Below are 20,811 nucleotides of genomic sequence, written 5' to 3'. Positions count from 1 at the left end.
TTCACCTTCTTCCCCTCCTCCCCCTCCTCCAATAAGGTACATGGCACGGAAGAAGAACAGGAGATACTGTGATCGCCCATATTATTTCGGACCAATTCCTAGTGCTCCAATGATCGATCAGTATGTCGAGAGGTACCCAAACAGCCAGCCCTACAGACTAGGAGCGCTACAAACCCTACCCAGAGTGGACGAAGAGCCTCAGGATGCAACTAAGAGGACTTCAATTGACTGTATCCATTAAAGCTCCAAGATGCCACGTTACTGACGTCGTTAGAGACACCACGACATAGCAGCATTAGACAGGAAGCACATGGGCCATCCGCACATTGGGGCACAAACACGCACCCGAATACACGAAGAACACGAGCGTACAGTTCTTTAAGTTAGAAGACAGATGCATATAAATACTGGCATTGCCTTTTATTAAAGCGGTCATTAGCTTAAATGCAGCAACGCATAAACTGCAAGAAGCAAGAGATTCTGAGAAAAGCTTGCAGATGCTTACATGCAGATAGCCTTATGGGACTGCACGAGCACCTATGGCACCTGACAGAACCACGTGTGACTAATATGGAGAATATAGAATGGCACAAGCATGTAAAAGCCATGCTATGTCTTAGGAAAATCACAGCAGGCCACAAGCCGCGCAGTAAGAGCTGAGCTGAGCAGAATTCAGGCTGAACAGAGAACAAATGTGTGAGACAGAGCCCGCTGCCAAGGCCACCAGATACAAGTGACATTCCATTCCCTGAACAACAGCAACACCAGCCGCAGTAAATGTGAGTAATTCCTCATAATTCATCATAATTCAGAGCTGCAGACGCTCCAAATTATGGTCTCCGAACATGTGGCGCGGCCGACATGATGATTCAAAACCAGCGCTGGGAAAGAGAATCGATCTCACGCCACCAGACAGAGACTTGCAACAAAGATGTTACAACTTGAGACAAGTGTTGCACGATGTGAACGGGCGCTTTCATAGACCATGGTGGTACACACAAGTTACATGGCAGACAGATAGATCTTCTTATTACCTTGAGAAGGTACACCAAGAGCTGAGAATCATTTCGTGTCCCGGGCCTTGGGAACATCAACTGTAGCCAACCACAGTTCAGTATCCTAGGGGTGGGTAGCAATTGCCAAATACCAGTTGTAAGACCCTCACACTGCAACATTGTTTAAAGATAGTAATTTGGGGAAGGACCAGCCCAGCCACCTGACATGTGAGGGCCAGTAGAGTAATTTACATATAGGACTATACAGGTTATTAGGCTCCAGTCGACCAACCCCAAATGGTGATAGGTTTTCTGGAGTAGGACCCAGGTTGTGATCCATGTTGGTTTTGGCTGTAATAAACTGCAGTTTGACCTTGCTGTCTGGCTGGGTATACGTTCCTTTTGGGGGAAGGTGTTGTGCCTTCCGTGAGTCTGCACACTCCTAGAAGCCCTCGGACCTACCTGGGAGTTTGTCCCCAACAAGCTGGTAGCCAGAGGATGGTTTGCTGCGCTAGACTGGCTCTAAGCCGACCCCTTCACCACCGAACCGGAGAGGCTGTGGGACCCTCTGATATTTCGAGAAGGATGGGAGAACGTATGCCTGTTTATAGGTCCTCAAGAGCTTCTTTGGAAATCATCCCACCCAAGATCGGCGAGTTGTCCAGGCAGCCCAGGGCGGGGAGGTGAACGCCTTGACAGGGAGCCAGCAGCCGAGCAGCGCTAGTGCAACACGGAACATAAGTATTGATCCAGACCAACAGGAATTGTGGGAGTGCGGAAGGCTATGGAGTATTGTGGAGTATTGTTGAGTACTGTCAAGTATTATCAAAGTATTGTTTAGTAGTGTTATAGCATCATTTTGTAGTGGTGTAATGAGTAGGGACAGGAGCAGAGGTAGAAGTCCCTTTTCTATGTTTAACGCACATTTGGTCTTTGAGGTAAAAGGTTCTGGTGAATAACCTAGACTATTGACTTAAATGCTTGGATGACAAATGTTCTGTAAATAAAGTATTCATGTGTTTTGGGCGTTTTAGCTTGGATCATAGATGATGGTATTCTTGTGAGGGTCAGCAAGGGAACTAGCCTAGATTGCAGAAGGTGAATTGACTGGTTAAGTGTCCTGGAGAGAGGCATTTCACACATTTGGCGATGCAACGGGTGCAGTGCGATCACAAGAGAATATTGGTATACTCTGCCTGGAGAGCAGGAAGACAGCTGTGTTTTTATTGTGGGTTTGGGAGTAACAGGCTCTTATTGGGTGCGCTCGATCTTCAATTTACCTATAGTGTGTTGATGGTTGGTGACGTCACCCTTAGGTTTGCACATAGGACACAGAGAGTTTGAGACGGTGAGGAGCTAGTATTGAGAACTTGGGATTGGCAGACGATGTGAAAAATTTGCGGTGCGCGGAAGGCGCCTGCACAGGATTGTGGTTGTGTGCCTGAGGAGGCAGGGATTGTGAATGAGGGCCGGTGTACAGAGCACGCCTGGTAAGTTGCAGAGCCAGAGAGGCTCATAGAATGTGGAACGTATTCTCATTGCATGGTGACTTTTATCCCTGAACAGCGGATTATCGAAAACCTCGACTTGAGGTCAGGTAAAGAGGTATTGAAACGTATCAAGGTAACAGTGGGGGAGTAACTCACCTTTAGAATTTGTGTAAGACACTTCACCTTATAAGGAGAACATTTTCAAATATAGCATAGAATGATCCAAAAGTATTGAAGGTAAATTAACCAAACCATGGCCACCTTGTGGGAGTTTCTCCAAAAACATGCAGCAATCACTATTGACACACATACAGGGTGCTTACAAGGGGATGAAATTGACCAAATACTTTGCCACGTTTGGGTTGTGGTGCATGTTTCAGGAAGGAGAGGGGGAAACCGTGAGGCGTCAGTGGATGCTAAGCCAGCAGGAGGTGAAGGAAGAAGGGACCCATCCCTGCGCACCCCCCTATCCCTCCAAGTATAGTATCTGATGACACAGACGATGAACAGGGGATGTACCCAATGAGGGAACTAAGGGCAGCAGAGGGGTATTCAAATCTAACATACAAGCCACCACCATACACTAAAGAGGACAAGCCGAAAGGCATAGGACAGCCAGCTAGTGGTGAAGGGGTGAGCAACGAGGCACTGCAGCAGCGCGTGAAGGAGGAGCTTGAGGGCATGAGTACGAACAAATGGATAGCAGCACAGGTACTCTTAAAACTTCAAGGGAAGACAAAGAGGGAGGCAGAAAGGGCAACAGAGGCAATAGAAAGCCTGAATAGGGGCCGCTACACAACAGACTGGGCAGAACTAACGGAGGGGGAGGACAGAAGGGAGAAGGACAGGGAAGTGAGGTTGGAGCGCGAGGACAGAGAGAGAAGGAGAGAAGAGAAAGTGGAACAAGAAGATAGGGAACGAAGAAGGGAAGAAGAGAAGGAGCACTTGGAAAGGGAACGGGAAAAAAGGATAGAAAGGCATCTGAAAGGAAAAGAAGAGAATGGAAAGGAAGATGAGAAAAAAGGTGGAGAAAACTGGAGAAGGCAGAGAGACAGAGAGATAGAGTAAGAAGAATGCAAGTTAGCCGAGAGGTAACAGAGGAAGTTGCAGTTGGACAGACTGGCGAGAGAACAAGCATGTAGGGAGGAAGATGAACAAGCAATAAGAGCTGTGAAGACACAGGCAGCATTGGATTGGGAAAGAAATAAACGCAAGGAGGACAGACGAGAAGAGCCAGATAGCAAAAATTCATGAGGCAGGAGCGTGGCAGGATGCAGTGGATCAGGAACAGGTGCCTGGGCAGGAGGTAGCAAATATGATTTAGTAGACACCGATATTAGCATGAAACGTAACACAGACTTGACATCGAGGAGACTGCATTTTGCAGATGACTTCTGTAGCAACATGGGCACAGGATCCAACAATGACGGCAGATATAGTGGAGAACAGAGGGGGGGGCAGCACCGGTCACAGTCCATAGGGACAGACAAGGGTGCGTCATGAGAATTTAGGGCCAACAGACAAGGAGAAGGATGGGCCTAGGCAGAAGAGCAAGCACAGCAAACGAATGACAGGTGCACTACACACAACACATATGTTAATAGACTAAGGGATCTCCCAGGACGTAGGAGGGAGGAGGCAGCAATAGCTTGTTCGAGAGGACGGTTGTCTCAAGCTTATGATAAAAGCAAACGAGTACCCACATTAGAACCAGTTGAGATAAGCGTAGACATTGAGGATGAGAGAGGGCCTCGACAAATTAGACTGTACCGAAGGACACTGGAAGAAAGGGCAGCATATTCACAGATTTCTTTATTGGAGAGAGGAGGGGTGAGACCTCAGTATGTGCCATGCAAGCATACAAAGAGAATGTGAAGTGCAGGCTACCATCATTGAGCGTAGAAGCAGGGAAATGGATTTATGAGATGGAAAAACTGACAGCTGGTCACAGACTAGCCATGGGTGACATAAAGGGACTATTAGTATTGATACTAGGAGACACAGCTGATGACATATGGAAGAGGGTGGGGTTCCCAGGGGTCACGACACAGAACACAGCACATGATGGGTCGCCATTTGCATGGCAGCAGTATGGCAAGCATTACGAACACAATACCCAGACACGTCAGACATTGGGGCGATTACGCCAAGAAGATTATTATGCACAGGATCAACAGCCACATGGGCAGATACAAGGCACATATCAACAGATGCCACAAGCACAATTACACGCACCAGCGCAGTCACAGGTACCAACACAGGTACCACAGATGGCAGCACCACTACCACAGTATCTACAATCACCACAGATTAGGGGGGGGGCACACAGCAGCTAGCACAAATACAGGATGATGACACACCAGAGCACATGGACACAGTGGTGACAGTACCAGTTTGACAAGTGTGAGAGGTTAACATGGTGGGAACAACCCCTTTACAGGAAACAGGTTAACTATGAACTATCAATAGGACAGCCCACAGATTAACTTGATGTGTCCCATCCGGTCGATCACACCCAACCCTGCAGAGGAACCTCGCATAGGGGTGGCGATAGGTGACAAAACATTTTAATTTCTTGTTGATACTGGGGCGACTAGGTCATGCATTGGGGAATGGACATTTGCGTTGTCAGGCGATGCCATGAACACTCAAGGATTCTCTGGGGCTCGACTAGTGGTTCCTTTTACTGATAACATCAGGAGATCACGACTTATCACTACCTTTACTTTACTCTCGACAGACACCTGTAAACATAGTGGGGCGAGACATCATGAACAGATTAAACATGACTATCTCATTCACAGACAAAGGCATAGGATGCTCAACACCAGGCATACACATGTTAAATGTAAAACAGATCGTCCAGGCATATTGCGGATGCACAGTACAGAGAGGGGTGCCAGTGGACCGAGAGATGTTTCAGTATGGGACAGACATCACCATTGCATGGATGCCAGGCGTTGCAGGGAAAGTGTGGCGAGTACCAAACAAGTATTTGTTCATTCCAGAGACACCATTGGAGGAGCGTGAAGGAACCATAGTATACGCAGAAATAGAGGCACTGTTGGCAAGAGAGGATTGGATAGCAGTGCATGCCACTGATGACACAGGGAGGGCCTGGAGAGCAATGATTGCAGTTGAAGCAGGGTGCAAGCTGACAACAGTGACAGATGATGAACTATTTGGAGGAGACTAGAATTGGAAATGGTGTTTGAAGTGAGTGTAACATTTTGGTTACAAATTCATTACAGAGAGGTGCCACAGAGAATGGCGATGGCGCTGGAGGCGCCTCCCTCATTTTGGGTGGAAGACATGTCCAAGGTACCAGACAGTTTATGGAGGAGTGAAAATTAAACTGAAACAAGGAGCAATTTTGCCAAGAGTAAAACAGTATCCCCTAACAAAGGAGGCAGATGAAAACATTTATGAGACAATCAACGCCCTCATTGAGAGAGACATTCTAGTATCATCAGAATCTCCATGCAACACGGCAGTGTACCCCATGCGCAAGGCCAACGGGGGGTCATGGTGTTTTATTTAGGATTTAAGACCTCTTAATCACATTGTAGAAGCAGAGTATCCAGTAGCAGCAAACCCGGCAACAATTTTGTGTGGCATTCTAGCGGAAGCCACCAGGTTCACAGTCATTGGGCCTCATTATGAGTCAGCTGGCCGGAAACAATGGTGGCGGTAAATCTGCTGCCACTGTTGTTTCCGGACTGGCTGATTCCGAGTCCTGCAGGCGGGAGGTGTCAGGTCTGACCTGGCGGAAGTAAGACCACCCAGCTGCAGGCCAACATGGAAACACTGACTGTCATAGATGGAACCAGTGTTTCCATGGTCCCCATCAACATGGAGTCCTATTGGACTCCATGAGAATGGGAATTTACAGAATTCCGCCTCCATAATTACCGGGTCCCCGGGGTTGTAATGCCCCGGTGATTCCGGCAATCACGGAGGCGGAATGGCATTATCGGTCTGGCGGCAGCCTGCTGGCTTTTCCGGCAGGGCTACCGCTGGACTCGTAATGAGTCCCATTCATTTAAAAAATGCATTCTTTTCAGTGCCACTACACCCAGACTCACAAGACCTAACCAGCTTTATCTACCGAAACCAGAAGTGGAAACATATTTGTTTGCTTCAGTGGTACTGCAAGTCACCATCTATCTTTAACAGAGTGATCCAGGTGGATCTAAGCAACATAGAGACAGAAAGCACAGTTTTGCATTATGTAGATGACATTTTGATTTCCAGCGAGACAGAAGATCAGTGCAGAGAGGACTCAGTACAACTGTTGACAGTGTTAGCTGACAAGGGGGACAAATTGGACAAGGCCAAATTACAGTATTGTCAGAAGGAGGTGCTCTACATTGGACAGATGATATCTAAGGATGGCTGACACATTGCCCCAAAGCGGGCAGAGACAATACGCAACACACCCCGCCCCACAACAGTGAGGGAAATGCAACATTTCTTGGGGTTGTGCCATTTACTGCAGAGCATGGGTTTTTGACTACAGCACATACACCAGGCCACAATTAGGCGCTCTGAAAGAGGCACTGAAGGGAACAAAGACACTGACTTGGACCACAGACATGACTGAGGCTTCTGAGGAACTGAAGTAAGCCATAAGCACAGCTCCAGTTTTAGGGACCCCAGAATACAAAAAGGAGCTTTTCTTATTGACGGTGTAGTGATAGAGGTGGTAGTAACTCAAAGACAAGCATGGGCCATAGGCCAATTGCTTATTACAGTGGACAACTTGATCCAGTGATGAGAGGACATTATCCATGCGAACAATCATTGGCTGCTGCAATCTTCGCAGTGGAAAGGTCATCAGCAGTGACAATGGGGTGCACCACCACTCGTGGATCATGCCCTCTTTGCGATACTGCATAATCCAGAGGGCACACAGACTACATAGAGAGCATCAGGCTGTGAAGTAATAATATCAAATGTAGGACTGAAGATAGTAAGATGCAAGACAGTAAAACCAGCACTATTCTTGGCAGACGTTCTCCAGGTAGGAGACTATGCACATGACTTCTTAAAGAACATAGAATTGTTCGTGAGACATACAAGGTAGAAAAGATGCACTTGAGTGGAGAGACATGCTGTACATTGATGGTTCATCGACAATTGATCAAACTGATTGAGTCAGACATATTGAGACTGCAGTGGTAAGACTGAAAAAGGATGGGACAAGTGAGGTGGTTGTGAGTGCACGGATACCATCACATTATTAGCCAAGGCAGCAGAAGTAGTAGCTCTTATTTTAGCTCTAGAAAACAGCGTAGAGAAGTACCTCACAATTTATTCTGATTCAGCTTAAGTTACATCAACAGTGCATTCAGGACTGGCGCGATGGCTGAGGAGGGGGTTCAGGAGAGCAGATGGGACCTCAGTGCAGCATGCGCTATTATTAGGCAAATTGATTGAAGTGATTGCATATCCAAAATAGGTGGCAAGTGCCAAGCCCACACAAAAGGGGAAGACCCTATCTCAAGTTGAAACAAAGCAGCAGATTATGAAGCAAAGTATGCAGCGTATTTTGGGAAACTGTGGGAAATGTAGGAGAGACCGAAAGGTCAGGGAGGAGTGAGGAGCATGGTGATGAGGGAAGGTCACATTACACTACCAGAGACACAGATGAGGGAACTGCAGGGAGCTGCACCCCAGGAGGAGAAGGAGCTATGGGTAAGGAGAGGATGGTCCATGTCTCCGACAGATGCCTTATGGTGACAGAACAACACAGGAAAAGTGGTCATGCCAGCATCAGCACAATTGCATTATTCAATACACACAGGGAAGGATGTCATTGCTACATGCATTAGAGAAACGTGGTTTTGCCCAAATTTGAATGAACATGTAGCTGAGTTCATTAGCAATTGTTTGACCTTTCAATAGTTTAAAGCAGGACATACCTTGAGAGTTGTGAGAGGAGCCATATCAAGACCTATAGGACAATTTCTGCATTTCCACGTGGATTACGTGTATATAATTCAAGTATGCCAAGGATACCGCTACACGATAGTGGTTGTCTGCCCATTCTCCAGATGGATAGAGGCTGGGCCCTGTTCACATGCTGATGCTCTCAGGGCAGCTACATTTCTGGTCAGGGATGTTTTCCCAAGATGGGGCATGTGTGAGGTCCTGCGGTCTGACAACAGCCCTCACTTCATCAATTAACTGTTTCAGCCCTTCACAGCCTTGCTAGGCATCAAGCACAAATTTGCCTGTGCGTGCCAACTGCAAGCAAATGGAGTGTGTGAACGCCTGAATGGAGTGCATAGCATGCATCTTCCCCTGGATCCTCCCACAAGGGCATTGAAAGACTGTGAGAACAGTGCAGATGTGTTAGTACAGGAAATGTTTGAGTATATTACTTCTCTGGTTTCTAGCGCTTCTTTTATCTCTTGCCAGATGCAGTGGATCCAGGGAGGGCCTGAAGACAACGAAGAGATTGGCTGTGATGATACAGCATCAAACAGTGAACTAAAACATTTAGTGAAGGTGTGGGACATTGTCCTCCTTCGAAATTTAATTTGGCGCTGGAATGCGCTTAGATTTACCGGCCCTCACGTGGTTGAGGCCGTAGCGGACAAAGCCATCAGACTTGTTGGAAAGACGCAGTACACCAGAAAATGACTCCAGGACTCAGCGCCATCAAATACGTGTAAGTTTGGTTTTAATATTTAACCAGACAAGTAAGTAGAGCCCATGTACGAACGATTACACGTGTTTCGGCTCCCCTGAGCCTTAATCAAATCTGGGCTATTATTGTGCACCAACAACATTGAACAAATATATACAATTGCATCATGACAAAAACCGCATGTTTGTAAATGGATTAACAGAAGTAATGTGAAACAAAACATGTGAACCAAAAAATGTAAATCAAATCCAATTGTTTTTTTGTTGTGAGCAAAATTAACCATTTATTTGGTCATTAAATCAGCATGCCGCAAAATACATGAACAATTTCAAATGAAAATAATAAAGCACAGACAGAAAAAGAAGGATTGGTCAAGGGGAGGATTGGAGGGGTTAAGAAAAACATATGTGCTATATCCACATTATTAAGTCACAAAAAACAAATGGAAAAAGGAGAGAAAACACACAAAATTTATTAATTTAATTATCAGAAAGAATTATTTCACTACTGGCCTAGAATCCAGCATAGTATGTCATACAACAACTTACAGGTACGGTTACCCGTTTATGAAAGGATCAATCCAAAACGCTGTATCACAATGAAAATAATGGGGCCCAATCCTCAGGTCAGAAAGAAGTCTGAAAATCAAAATAGTCGCACAAGGTGCTAATTTAACCAAAGTGTCCCATAGAGCGTAATGACAGGATGTAAACCTAAAACATGTCTTCCATTCAGTACAATACATCAATATAAGTGTATCACTGGTGTAGGGTGTCAAGAGTAAAAGGGAATCAATTGTTCCCATTATTCTGTCGTATAATGTTAAATCCAAAGCTATCCTGCTCATATTGTTCCCTTAAGAAAACTGTGTATGAACGTGATCATACATCTCTACCATTGTGCTTGTGTCATGCATCAGGCAAGTGAACGATCTTAGTGTGATCGCATAGGTTTAGCAGTCTTACCTGATTCCGTAATACACTTAATCACACGTGTCGGCAAGAACGGGTTCCTGTCTGCCGGCGCCAATTTCAAGTCTTAGTGTGTGTGCCGCAACCATGGCAACGTGATTAACGTTGCCATGGTGTCCCAGGTTCAACGTCCCACTCTCGGATGTATTCCGTCGTAAATAAGACCTGTCTCTCTGTGTTTCCTCATCACAAGTCGTAATCCTGTTCCTACAGATACTCGAATTCTAACACTATGCAGCTAAAAAGCATCATCTGGAACTGGTTTTCGTTCGCCGACGCCATTCTTCGTTCATGGAGTATCCTCCTTATCCAATGGCAACGAGATCAGATGTTGTCATTGCGGGACACATGCATTGTCTCGCTCCCAAAAAAAAGAGCCACCATTTCTGAATGGCGATCCAATCCATACTCAATAGTGTACACCTGAAGGAAACCTAATTGGTACAGCCGATCAATGTGTCAAAAACTCTAGAAATATTTTACTTGATAAGGCTAAACCACATATCCCTATCCTTAAAATAAAACACTAATTTATGACAAAAACAAAACATATTGCCAGTATGTAGAACTTATTGTGGTTCAAAATGTTCTGAGTCTGCCTGTTATAGGCAATTGCCCAGCACGCAAAAATGAGAAATAAAGGGATAAATGCACCGATTCCATCCCCAAAATCATCTTAGAAAATGTGTTACCTGTCTAATGGACTAGTCACGGCCAAAATGCTATATTGAAATGCCTGATCCCAAGAATGACACCCACATTCATTGTTAGAGACAGACCTGTACCCTCATACCTGCTCACACCCTACATTGATCCTCATTACATACAAAATGTGTTTGTATTTAACCTACAAAAATAAGTGTCTAAGACCAAAAAGGTGTCAGTGTAAATGAATACCTTTAAAATGAGGTTCTGGCAATCCACCTGCTGTGTAATTCCTGGGTCAAAGTAAACAATTGTCAAATTAATTGAAATAAAAATATCTCATGTTAGACATTCCATTTAAATTACACTACAAGAATGACACCATCTCATTATCACTGTTGAGACCTGTAACTGTCGAGTTAAAGAAGCAAAAGGAACATGCTTCTGCCTGCCTGAGTGCTTTTAACCTATCCCCACCTCTTTTATTGAGAGTTACATGTTGTAAGCCAATAAACCTAATCGCAGATTTATTATGAAGTTGGTGAAAGTTCTGCCAATGTTCAGCCAGTGGAAAAGAGGAATCCTGACTGCCCATCTTGGCTAAATGTTCACGTATTCTTACCCTCAACTTTCTCTTAGTGCTCCCTATATAATTCTTTTTACACACACAAATGATGCAATAAATGACAAATTTTGTTTTACAGTTGATGGTCCAATGTTTGCCATTAGTATCTTCAAATTCTGTAGTCTTCTGTTGTGCATATTTACATTTGAAGCCAATCTCTTTCTTATGCAGCCATGTCATTTGAATCTCTTTTCTCAGGTCTGGTAGTAGAAATGGGCTGAGTATCGACTTTAAGGTGCCTGCTTTTTTGAAAATCACACGTGGACGGTCGCCCACCACGTTGCAAATATGTTCATCTAATTTCAATAAATACCAATGTTTTTTCTAAGTATTTTCTGAATTTTCTGATGATCAGTACAATATTATGTAATAAAGCTGGGTCCCAAGTTTTTATCTGTGATTGGCTTTGTCTTATATTGTTGTAGAGTGTCTTGTTGTTGCATATGCTTGGACTTATTGTATACAGTTATAACAGATTTGTGTGAATATCCTCTCTTCTTAAAACGTTGTTGTGATAGTGCGCATTCAAGTTCAAATTTATTCTCCTCTTGGCAGTTACTTCTCGCCCTGATGTATTCCCCTAATGGTATGTTGTGTATAGTAGGATGGAAATGTCAACTGCTCGCATAAAGCGTGGAGTTTACTTCTGTCGGCTTTTGGAATGTCCAGGTTTGCAGTTTGTGCCCATCAGAGTGTATAGTCAAATCCAAAATGTTGATTGTGTTGCTGTTGCATTCACCTACAAATTAAATATCAAAGCGGTTAGTATTTAATGTTGTCACAAATTCTTGAAAATCTTCTTCACTCCCATCAATTATGCAAAAAACGTCATCAGTATATCAGGTCCACATTTTGATTTTGTTCATGAAAAAAGGCTCTAGATAGACCACTTTATCTTCCAGCATACCCATAAAGAGGTTGGCTAGGGCGGGAGCATATTTGGTGCTCATCGCCACTCCCTTTGTTTGCTGATATATCCTGTTGTCAAAGGTAAATATGTTGAGATCCAATGTCACTTGCAACATTTCTTTAATCATCTGGATTTGGTTGTAGTAGGATGCTGAGTCATTCCTGAAGGTGTAATCAATCGCGATTGTTGCCCATTTGTGCTGAATAGAAGTATATAAGGCCTTTACATCTAGGGTGGCTAGGAGAAATGTGTTGTTCCATGTGAAACTATGCAGTTTTCGTATAAGACTGGGTACGAAAGACGGTTTGAAATCATCTTCAGGGCGTCAAGCACTACAAAGCAGTGGCTTCACCTGGCAAAAGAGTTTCTGTGACTGACAGGGCCAAGGTTCAAGATCTTGATGAACTACAAGTGCGTGCAGACCTCACAGAGTTAGGAAGACAAGGCCACTGCATGGTCCGATGATCCCAAGCAGCAGAAGCAGCAACTGAAACACTTGCACACATTGATGAGTGGAACACTGTGTGTTTTTTATTATTTTCCCATTTGTACACGCAGGTTGACGCAAACATTGTAAGAATTGTATAGGGTGTTGTCCTGATGTTACCTCCCATTCATCACCCTGAAGCGTTTTCTAACCACTTTGTGCACTATAGAAGGAGACCCAGACTATTCAGAGCCCGATCCCCGGCAGTATACTATCTTATTTCTATAGAATATTTGGTCCAAACATACCCACAACTTGAAAACTGTGAATTCCCAGTGTTGGACACATTGAGAGACCCCTCAGTAAGGAAAGTGTGGGAGGATGTCTTTGCCTTTGCCTTTGCTATTAGTGACTCTTTAGTTCACAGAGCTTGAGAGTACTGACAAATACCAACAAATAATGCCTTTCTTTTCGAATTTCAGGTGGGCAACTTTATCACCAGGCTGCAAGGATCAAGCAGTGTAAGTGGGTATCAAGGAAACAATAAAGAACATTATTATCATGGTGTGTTTATTCATTCCCAGTGGCTAAGTGGGAGTTGTATTTTGGCAACTGTACATGACTGTTAGAACTACTGCTGTACCCTCTACTAACATTACCCCGACCTAAGTAGGTGGGATGACCATGTCAGGTAGATGAGAAGACACTGCTGATAAGGTAAGGAGAGGTAAGCGCAGCGTTGACACAGACATGAAGGGAGTTCACATGTATCTCACTGACACAACACGAGTATCTAACAACATGTGGTATAAACATATGTCCAAAGTAGGTAAGGAAACGACAGTGGAGAGCTGTTATGTCTGCTCTTTAATCCCCTTCGCAATGAATGCTTCCAGAGCGTTCATAGAAACTGAAATACCCGCAGCAAGAGCACAGTGCCTGATGTATCTCACGATGGTGCAAAAGCGAGGAAGATTCCAAGGGAAGACAGCAACATTGAGATTGATGTCCAAAGGGACATTCCCATATGAAGATAATTACACAAAGACATTAGGCATGATGAACAATTACAGGCAACTAGATGAAGCATTGCAGTATGTAACTGACAGACCCGAGAAAGGAGAGACAAAGACTATCACACTGAAGGAGTTGCTATGTCCTTGGACAAGAGTAAAGGAGATAGGAAGAGAGCCTGGATGCTGGGAAAGGCCACAGGTATTAGTGTATGGATGAGTATACACTAACGGTGAATGGTAAGATGGAGTGGTGGGAAGCAAGGCACTGGCATTAGCACAATCGGCAGTGAACAAGGTGCAGGAAGAAAATGACATGTTGCTGAAGGAATGGGATAAAAGCGTAAATTTGCTGACAAGGGTGGAGAATGAAGCTGGACTGATGCCAATAATACCCCTGAAGAGACCAGCCCTGTGCTATCAGAACAATGGTGATGTCAAAGTTGGTGAAAATATAGACTGCAAGACGATTGAACATCTAACAGCAATGAGCACAGGAACGGCAGTACTGATGGATCACTACTTGGCATGCAGATCAAAAGCGTATGAGAAACTGCCACCTGACTGGGGAGGAGTGTGCTCCTTGGTACACATCAACATGCCTTCGTTGGTGGTACCCAAGATAGACGTGAAGCTCGATGAGTTCCCAAAAATGGACAACAACAGACGAAAGAAGAGGTTGTTTGAGATAGCACCAAAAGCCCAGATAGAAAAGGCAGAGAAGCAGGAAGGATTGAGCAGAGTGAAAAGAGGGGGGAATTACTTTCCAGAAGCATCAGAAACGGCAATGGATGAGATCCCAGCAGAATATAGACTATTCAGCAGAACACAAATGTTATTTTCATCGATAATAAACAGAATACAAATGTACACTAATGCTAAATGGTTACAGATCATCCATTGGGAGCTGATGGTAACAATCAATTCTACAGTGAATGGGTTCAGTGCCATAAAAGAAGAGCTCAGAGCAATAAGGTTGGTGGCGCTCCAGAATAGATAAGTTCTGGATCTCCTCACAGCTATGGAAGGAGGAGTTTGCGCAAAGATAGGGAGTTCATGCTGCACATTCCAACCAGCTAATGACGAAGATAAAGGAACTCTCTCAGATGCAGTTGCACAGTTGGCACAGATGCATGCAAAAATGGAGGATGCAGCATGAGGGACAGGAAAGGAAAAGAGCTGGCTAGAATACATATGGTCATGGATGCCATCATGGCTGTCAGACAGACTGAAGGTGATAGCTGGAGCCCTCCTGCTGGGAGCAGCATCTATATGTGGGATCAAGATATGCGTGGGAAGGTGCAAGAAAACAGCCGAAGAGGCTATTGGAATGCAGATCCTGATAGATGTAAACATAGGAGGAACAAGGGATGAGATTGTTGCAGAACAAGACAAGCTAAGAACGAAGATTACGCTATGTGAACTACTTACAGCAGGAACTATAAAACTGCACAATCCCCATGATACAAAGTTCCATGAAGGGAAGTGGGTTTGGTGCAACCCAGAAGAAGTATGCGGTTACATGCACTGGTCATTCGATGACTACACAAACTATTATGGACCCCTCGGAGGAATAACAAAGATATGGCAGTCAAGAGCAAAGGGGCGTCATATAAGGATGTGGTCGACAAGTTGACCAGAGGGGGGACTGAAGAGGGATGGGCAAATTCACCCCTCCCCCTCCTCCTATAAGGTAAATGGCATGGAAGAAGAACATGAGATACCGTGATCACCCATATTATTTTGGACCCATTCCAAGTGCTCCAATGATCGATCACTATGTTGAGAGGTACCCACTCAGCCAGCCCTACAGACTAGGAGCGGTACAAACCCTACCCAGAGTGGACCAAGAGCCTCAGGCTGCAACTAAGGAGACAGTATCGATTAAAGCGCCAAGAAGCCACGTTACTGACATCGTAAGAGAAACCACGACATAGCACTGTTAGACAGGAAGCACACGTGCCATCCGCACATTGGGACACAAACACCCACCTGAATACACGACGAACACAGGTGTACAGTTCTATAAGTTAGAGAACAGAAACATATACATATGGGCATTGCTTTTTATTATGTTGTCATTAGCATGAATGCAGCAACGCAGAAACCGGAAGAAGCAAGAGATCCTGACTAAAACTTGCAGATGCTTATATGCAGATAACTTTATGGGACTGCATGAGCACCTATGGGCCCTGAAGGAACCACATGTGACTAACATGTGGAGAATATAGAATAGCACAAGCATGTAGAAGCCATTCGGTGGCTTAGGAAAATCACAGCAGGCCACAAGCCTCTCAGTAAGAGCTGAGCTGAGCAGAATTCAGGCTGAACAGAGAGCCAACGTGTGATACAGGGCCTGCTGCCAATGCCACCAGATACAAGTGACATTCCATTCCCTGAACGACAGCAACACCAGCCGCAGTAAATGCAAATAATTCCTTATAATTCAGGGTAATTCAGAGCTGCAGAAGCTCCAAATCATGGTCTCTGAAAACATGATCCGGCAGACTCAGATGATGAATCGAAACCAGCACTGGGAAAGAGGATCTATCTCACGGTGCCAGACAGAGGCTTGCAATAAAGATGTTATAACGTGAGACAAGTGTTGCATGATGTGAACAACACTCTCAGACTATGGTGGTACACACAAGTACTATGCAGCCACATAGTCATTCTTATTGAGAAGGTACACCAAGAGCTGGGAATCATTTCCGGTCCCAGGCCTGGGGACATCAGCTGTAGCCAACCATAGTTCACCATCCTAGGGGTGAGTAGCAATGGGCAAATACCAATGGTAAGACCCTCACACTGCAACATTGTTTAGAGATAGTAATTTGGGGAAGCGCCAGGCCAGCCACCTGACATGTGAGGGCCAGTAGAGTCATTTATATATAGGACTATATAGGTTATTAGGCTCCTGACGGCCAATCTCAGATGGTGATAGGTTTTCTGGAGTAGGGCCCAGGTTGTCACGTCACTATGACGCAATCAGTATACAAAACCGGCCTGCGAGCCCGGAGAAGTTGAGCTGTCCCAAGATTTCTTTGATCCTTGTACTGATCCCTGTTGGTTTTGGCTGTAATGAACCGCTGTTTGAACTTGCTGTCTCGCTGGGTCTATGTTCCTTTTGGGGGAAGGTGTTGGGCCTGCCGTGAGTGCACAAACTCGTAGTAGCGCTCAGACCTACCTGGGAGTGTGTCCCCAGCACATTCCTCTCCCTTTATCAACACTAAGACAAGAAGTACTGAGACTTAAGTACCCCCCTTTAATGCCCCTGAAATGAGGAAGAGGGATGGAGTACTGAAGATCTCCTGGCCCAGCAAGCGAGCGCCACGGTCTCGTCATTGGAGGTGGCTAACAGGTGCAGGGAGATTCAAAAAGGGAACACCAAAGCAGAACGAGAGACTTGAGCCTCCCAACAGTGCTTGGTATACAAGAGGAAGGAAAGCTGCAGGCCGGAGCAAGGAAAGGGGAGAAGGCGGCATCCAAAGAGTTCGTGCCGAGGAGTGTTCACCACGCTGTCAAGAGGTGCAGCAGAGACCGATGAGCAAATGAGAAGGCAAGGCGGAAAAACCGAGAGGCTAGCAAAACACTCTCCCAGTCAGCAGACAGATGCAAGGGATGCTGATGCTGCTAAGAACAACCGGTAAACCCAGAAAAGGCGTTTTGAATACCAAGCGCTTTAGGCTGAATGCCGGGAACCGTTAGCAATGAGAAGAAGATCACACAAGAGTTTTGAGACATTAAGCATAATTGGTGAAGGGTCAATGGCCTAAAAAATAATTACCTGGATACAGAAGCAAGCAAATGCAAGTGTAATGAATCAACCTGGCATTTGCACACATATATTGAAAGGACTAAAAAGGCCGTGGCAGGAGAGTAAACCAGGCTTTCAGGGAGACTTGTACTCGCACCCAAGAAAAAAGGCAAAATGCCCTGCAGGAGAGTAAACCAGGCACACAGTTAGTGTTAGGCCTGCACCCAAGTAGCAAAGTAAAACCCCTGGCAGGAGAGTAAACCAGGGATTGGAGAACCGGGTAGACACTGCCTCTGAAATCATGGAAACGCTGAGCAAACGGGAAGAGATCCCCCCATTTTGTATTGTGGATAAAAATAGAAGAGCCATACCCCTATTTAAGTAAAGCCAGAAAAGGAACTGTAAAATGGTTAAAACCCAAGGAGAGAACCATCCTCCTTGGGGATTGTGGAATATACAACAATTGACATTGTGAATAAACAGAGAGACTCTAGGGGAAAGGAAGGGCCCTTCTCTGATGGAACCTTGTTTACTTTTTCTTTTCTTCACTTTCAAGACTTTATGTTTGGAACTTTGGAAGGAAGCTGTTAGTGTTAAGCTCAAAGACATTCCAATTCCACATTATATTGAGTTTAGTGTGTGAGGGTCAGCGTAGGATTTAGGACACAGGACGGAGAACTCTTTTGATTTAGCTACCTGACCCAGACGTTCATTAGCTTTGTTGAGGCAGGGAAACCCCTCAGAGTTAGCAATAGGTGGGATTTCCCCAACACTCTTTTTCTTTGATAATAAAAGTCTTTGATTATCACCAAAAATGCCACTGTGTCCGAGTCTTACTCTTGATCCCTCACAGTACATATGTAAATTATCTATAGATATGCACATGGCCCACTTTTGGGACCTAAAAGAAAACCCACCAGAGTAATGGCATTCCATCAAAGTCAGAAATCAAGAATAATTGAATGCCTTCAAAGAATGGTTTTATGCATGCAAGATAGCAGCAGTCCCCCAAAAAGGGCTAACTTCTAGCTACCTCAGAAGCAAAGATGTTAGTTTAGGACAAGAGAAATATCTTTTACTGATCAAGGATCCCAAAAGCAGACTGCGCTTCCCAAAATTCTGTATACATATCGAAAGGTTACTATCTGCTGGTCTCCTGCCCTCCGATTCCAACTCGAGCAGTTTGCTGCTCAGAATTTGACTGTTTGATTTCATAGATAACCATCTGATGAAGAAATCTAATGCTTTGCCTTTGTCCCATCTGTGCATGGTATTTTCTGCTGTAAAATGCACTATTTTTGACTCTTTTAAAAAGTTTCTAGGGATGGTACTCCTTGTTAATCTTCCTTGAGTGGTCTCGGGCTGGCTTATTTCACTTGCTTTCTTGAACTGATCACTTCCAGCAACTTTTTAAAAAATTCACCATTTGCCATTGTGTGTTATTAATATGCTTTTAATATGCATAGATGAAATGGTGCCCACGAAAGATAATTTTGAATCCAAACCTCCCCTCTGTCCAATTGAGTTTGCAACCCCTGATGTATACATTTGGGAGCACTTGTTCTGTTGCCACTGGCCGGTGTGTTCTGCAACTGTTAGCCATGGGCACAGGACAGTAACTGCAAAGTGTTTCATTGTGTCTACAGGCACTGAGGTGCTGTTCTGCTATGCTCTGACTGAGGCCCTTCGCATGTGGAGGCCTATGAGGACATCACGCCTGCATTTGACACCCTGTTCCAAGGTGTGAGTGGTTTAAAGGCCACTGAGGTGCGTTTGCAAATTGACAGCACGGTCTAGCCAGCGGCGCTAACACTGACACATTCCATTCCCTCTACATGCAAAGTAAAGGCGAAACTCAAAAAACTAGAAGACACCAACGTCATTGAGCGGTGGAAATGATGTGACCCCATGACTGGCTCAAAAACCAAGATGCAAATACATGTAGATATTCACATTCAATTAAAAGAAGTACATGACATGCTATATAAAACGTGTTATTGCTAGTTAGTATTATTATTATTATTATTATTATTATTATTATTGCCCATATAAAAGTCTAAGACCAGGCACAAACTGTAGGCACAGAGAGATCCTCTCTGTGGGGGGTCTTGTACAGCCCAGACGTGCATACTGGCATCCGCGAGCAGACCAGGATGCTAACGACGGCAACGTCATTAACGGGTCCGTTGTTAGCATCCTCCCCATTCCCATTGAGCCCAAAGGGGGCTCAAATGGGAATGGGGACGTACCAGGTCCAGGTCCTAAAATAGGAATTATCGGGAGTGTAAAAGTAGAAATGGCCCGGTAATCCCCTTTTTTCAGGACCCGGACAAGAGTTTGGACGTAGCCATGCCGGTAATGACGGCATGGCTACCTCCAAACTCATAATGAGGCCCAGTGTCTAGATTCCTTAAACGCTCACTTATAATCACCTCTTTAAAAGTGCATCTCTTGACCCAACCAAGTTTAACAACTTCCGTCCAAATGCTTGTCTTCCATTAACTTGCAGCATAATTTGGAAGTGTGTCACAGACCCACACCGAATCCAAGGTCATGTTCTGTTTTTGGCGTTCGTGTTAAAACATCCTCTTTCTCAAGTGAAAGGAAATTTCAGTTTGGGGCCTTTCAATGCACCCCACATGCCCGGTACCCTGTTCTTCCATGACTCTTTTTTGGAGAAGAACAGGGCAGAGTGTGGTTTCATTAGGCGTAATCTCCTTCATTAGGGTGTGGGTACTCCAGTCTCCCCTTCTATCTCTGGATTGGGGGATGTGGCACAGCACTCCCATTCCTTCCTTCTTTCCGTGGTGCCTGGGGTTCTCACAGGATTCCACTCTCACCTCCAGGATGGAAGTTAAGGAGGTTAGTTCTCTAATAAAAAAGAAAAAGAGTTCCAATACTTTTTACACACATATTTCCCCGGAATATTTACACAGAATTTACAACAACAGCAACAACATACAATCATAAAATGGCATTTTCACAATTTCACAAATCACATTTTATTTATTTTCTTCATTTTCACAGTGGGCACCTAGTAAGTTACTCCCTGTTATATATACATTCGTCTTAGTTTCCATCCAATTCCATCCAATTTATGTATCCTTCCTTTTCATTCTTCAGAGGTTTACTCTGCTTGACTTTCTGGGATGACAGCTTTTCAACTGATTGATGTGGACCCATTTTTCTTCTGTCTGTTCTCCTTTTGAGATGTAGATCTTGTAGGCAACATGTGTTTGTTTTTCTACAATTTCAAAGGCACCATGCCAAGATAGGAGGAATGTCCACTCCTTGGCCTGATTCCTTTGAATATTGTACAGGTA

The 20,811-nt window shown here is 44.7% G+C and overlaps 1 protein-coding gene across 1 annotated transcript; it reads left to right on the top strand.

Annotated features, from left to right (window-relative positions):
- Positions 1 to 3,007: 3,007 nt before the first annotated feature.
- LOC138475098 (octapeptide-repeat protein T2-like) lies at positions 3,008 to 3,553 on the top strand. The gene has a single exon (XM_069612223.1). It carries the CDS (start codon positions 3,008 to 3,010, stop codon positions 3,551 to 3,553), a length of 546 nt encoding a protein of 181 aa, XP_069468324.1.
- Positions 3,554 to 20,811: the final 17,258 nt, after the last annotated feature.

Source organism: Ambystoma mexicanum, chromosome 1p (assembly GCF_040938575.1).
Source record: "Ambystoma mexicanum isolate Mex_15411 chromosome 1p, UKY_AmexF1_1, whole genome shotgun sequence".
Lineage (NCBI taxonomy): Eukaryota > Metazoa > Chordata > Amphibia > Caudata > Ambystomatidae > Ambystoma > Ambystoma mexicanum.
Note: the sequence above shows the minus strand (reverse complement) of the source record. Positions and strands in the feature narration are given on the sequence as shown.

Bases quoted from the DNA above. Each gene is read 5' to 3' on its own strand.
- LOC138475098 (XM_069612223.1), top strand. From the start codon at position 3,008: ATGAGGGAACTAAGGGCAGCAGAGGGGTATTCAAATCTAACATACAAG.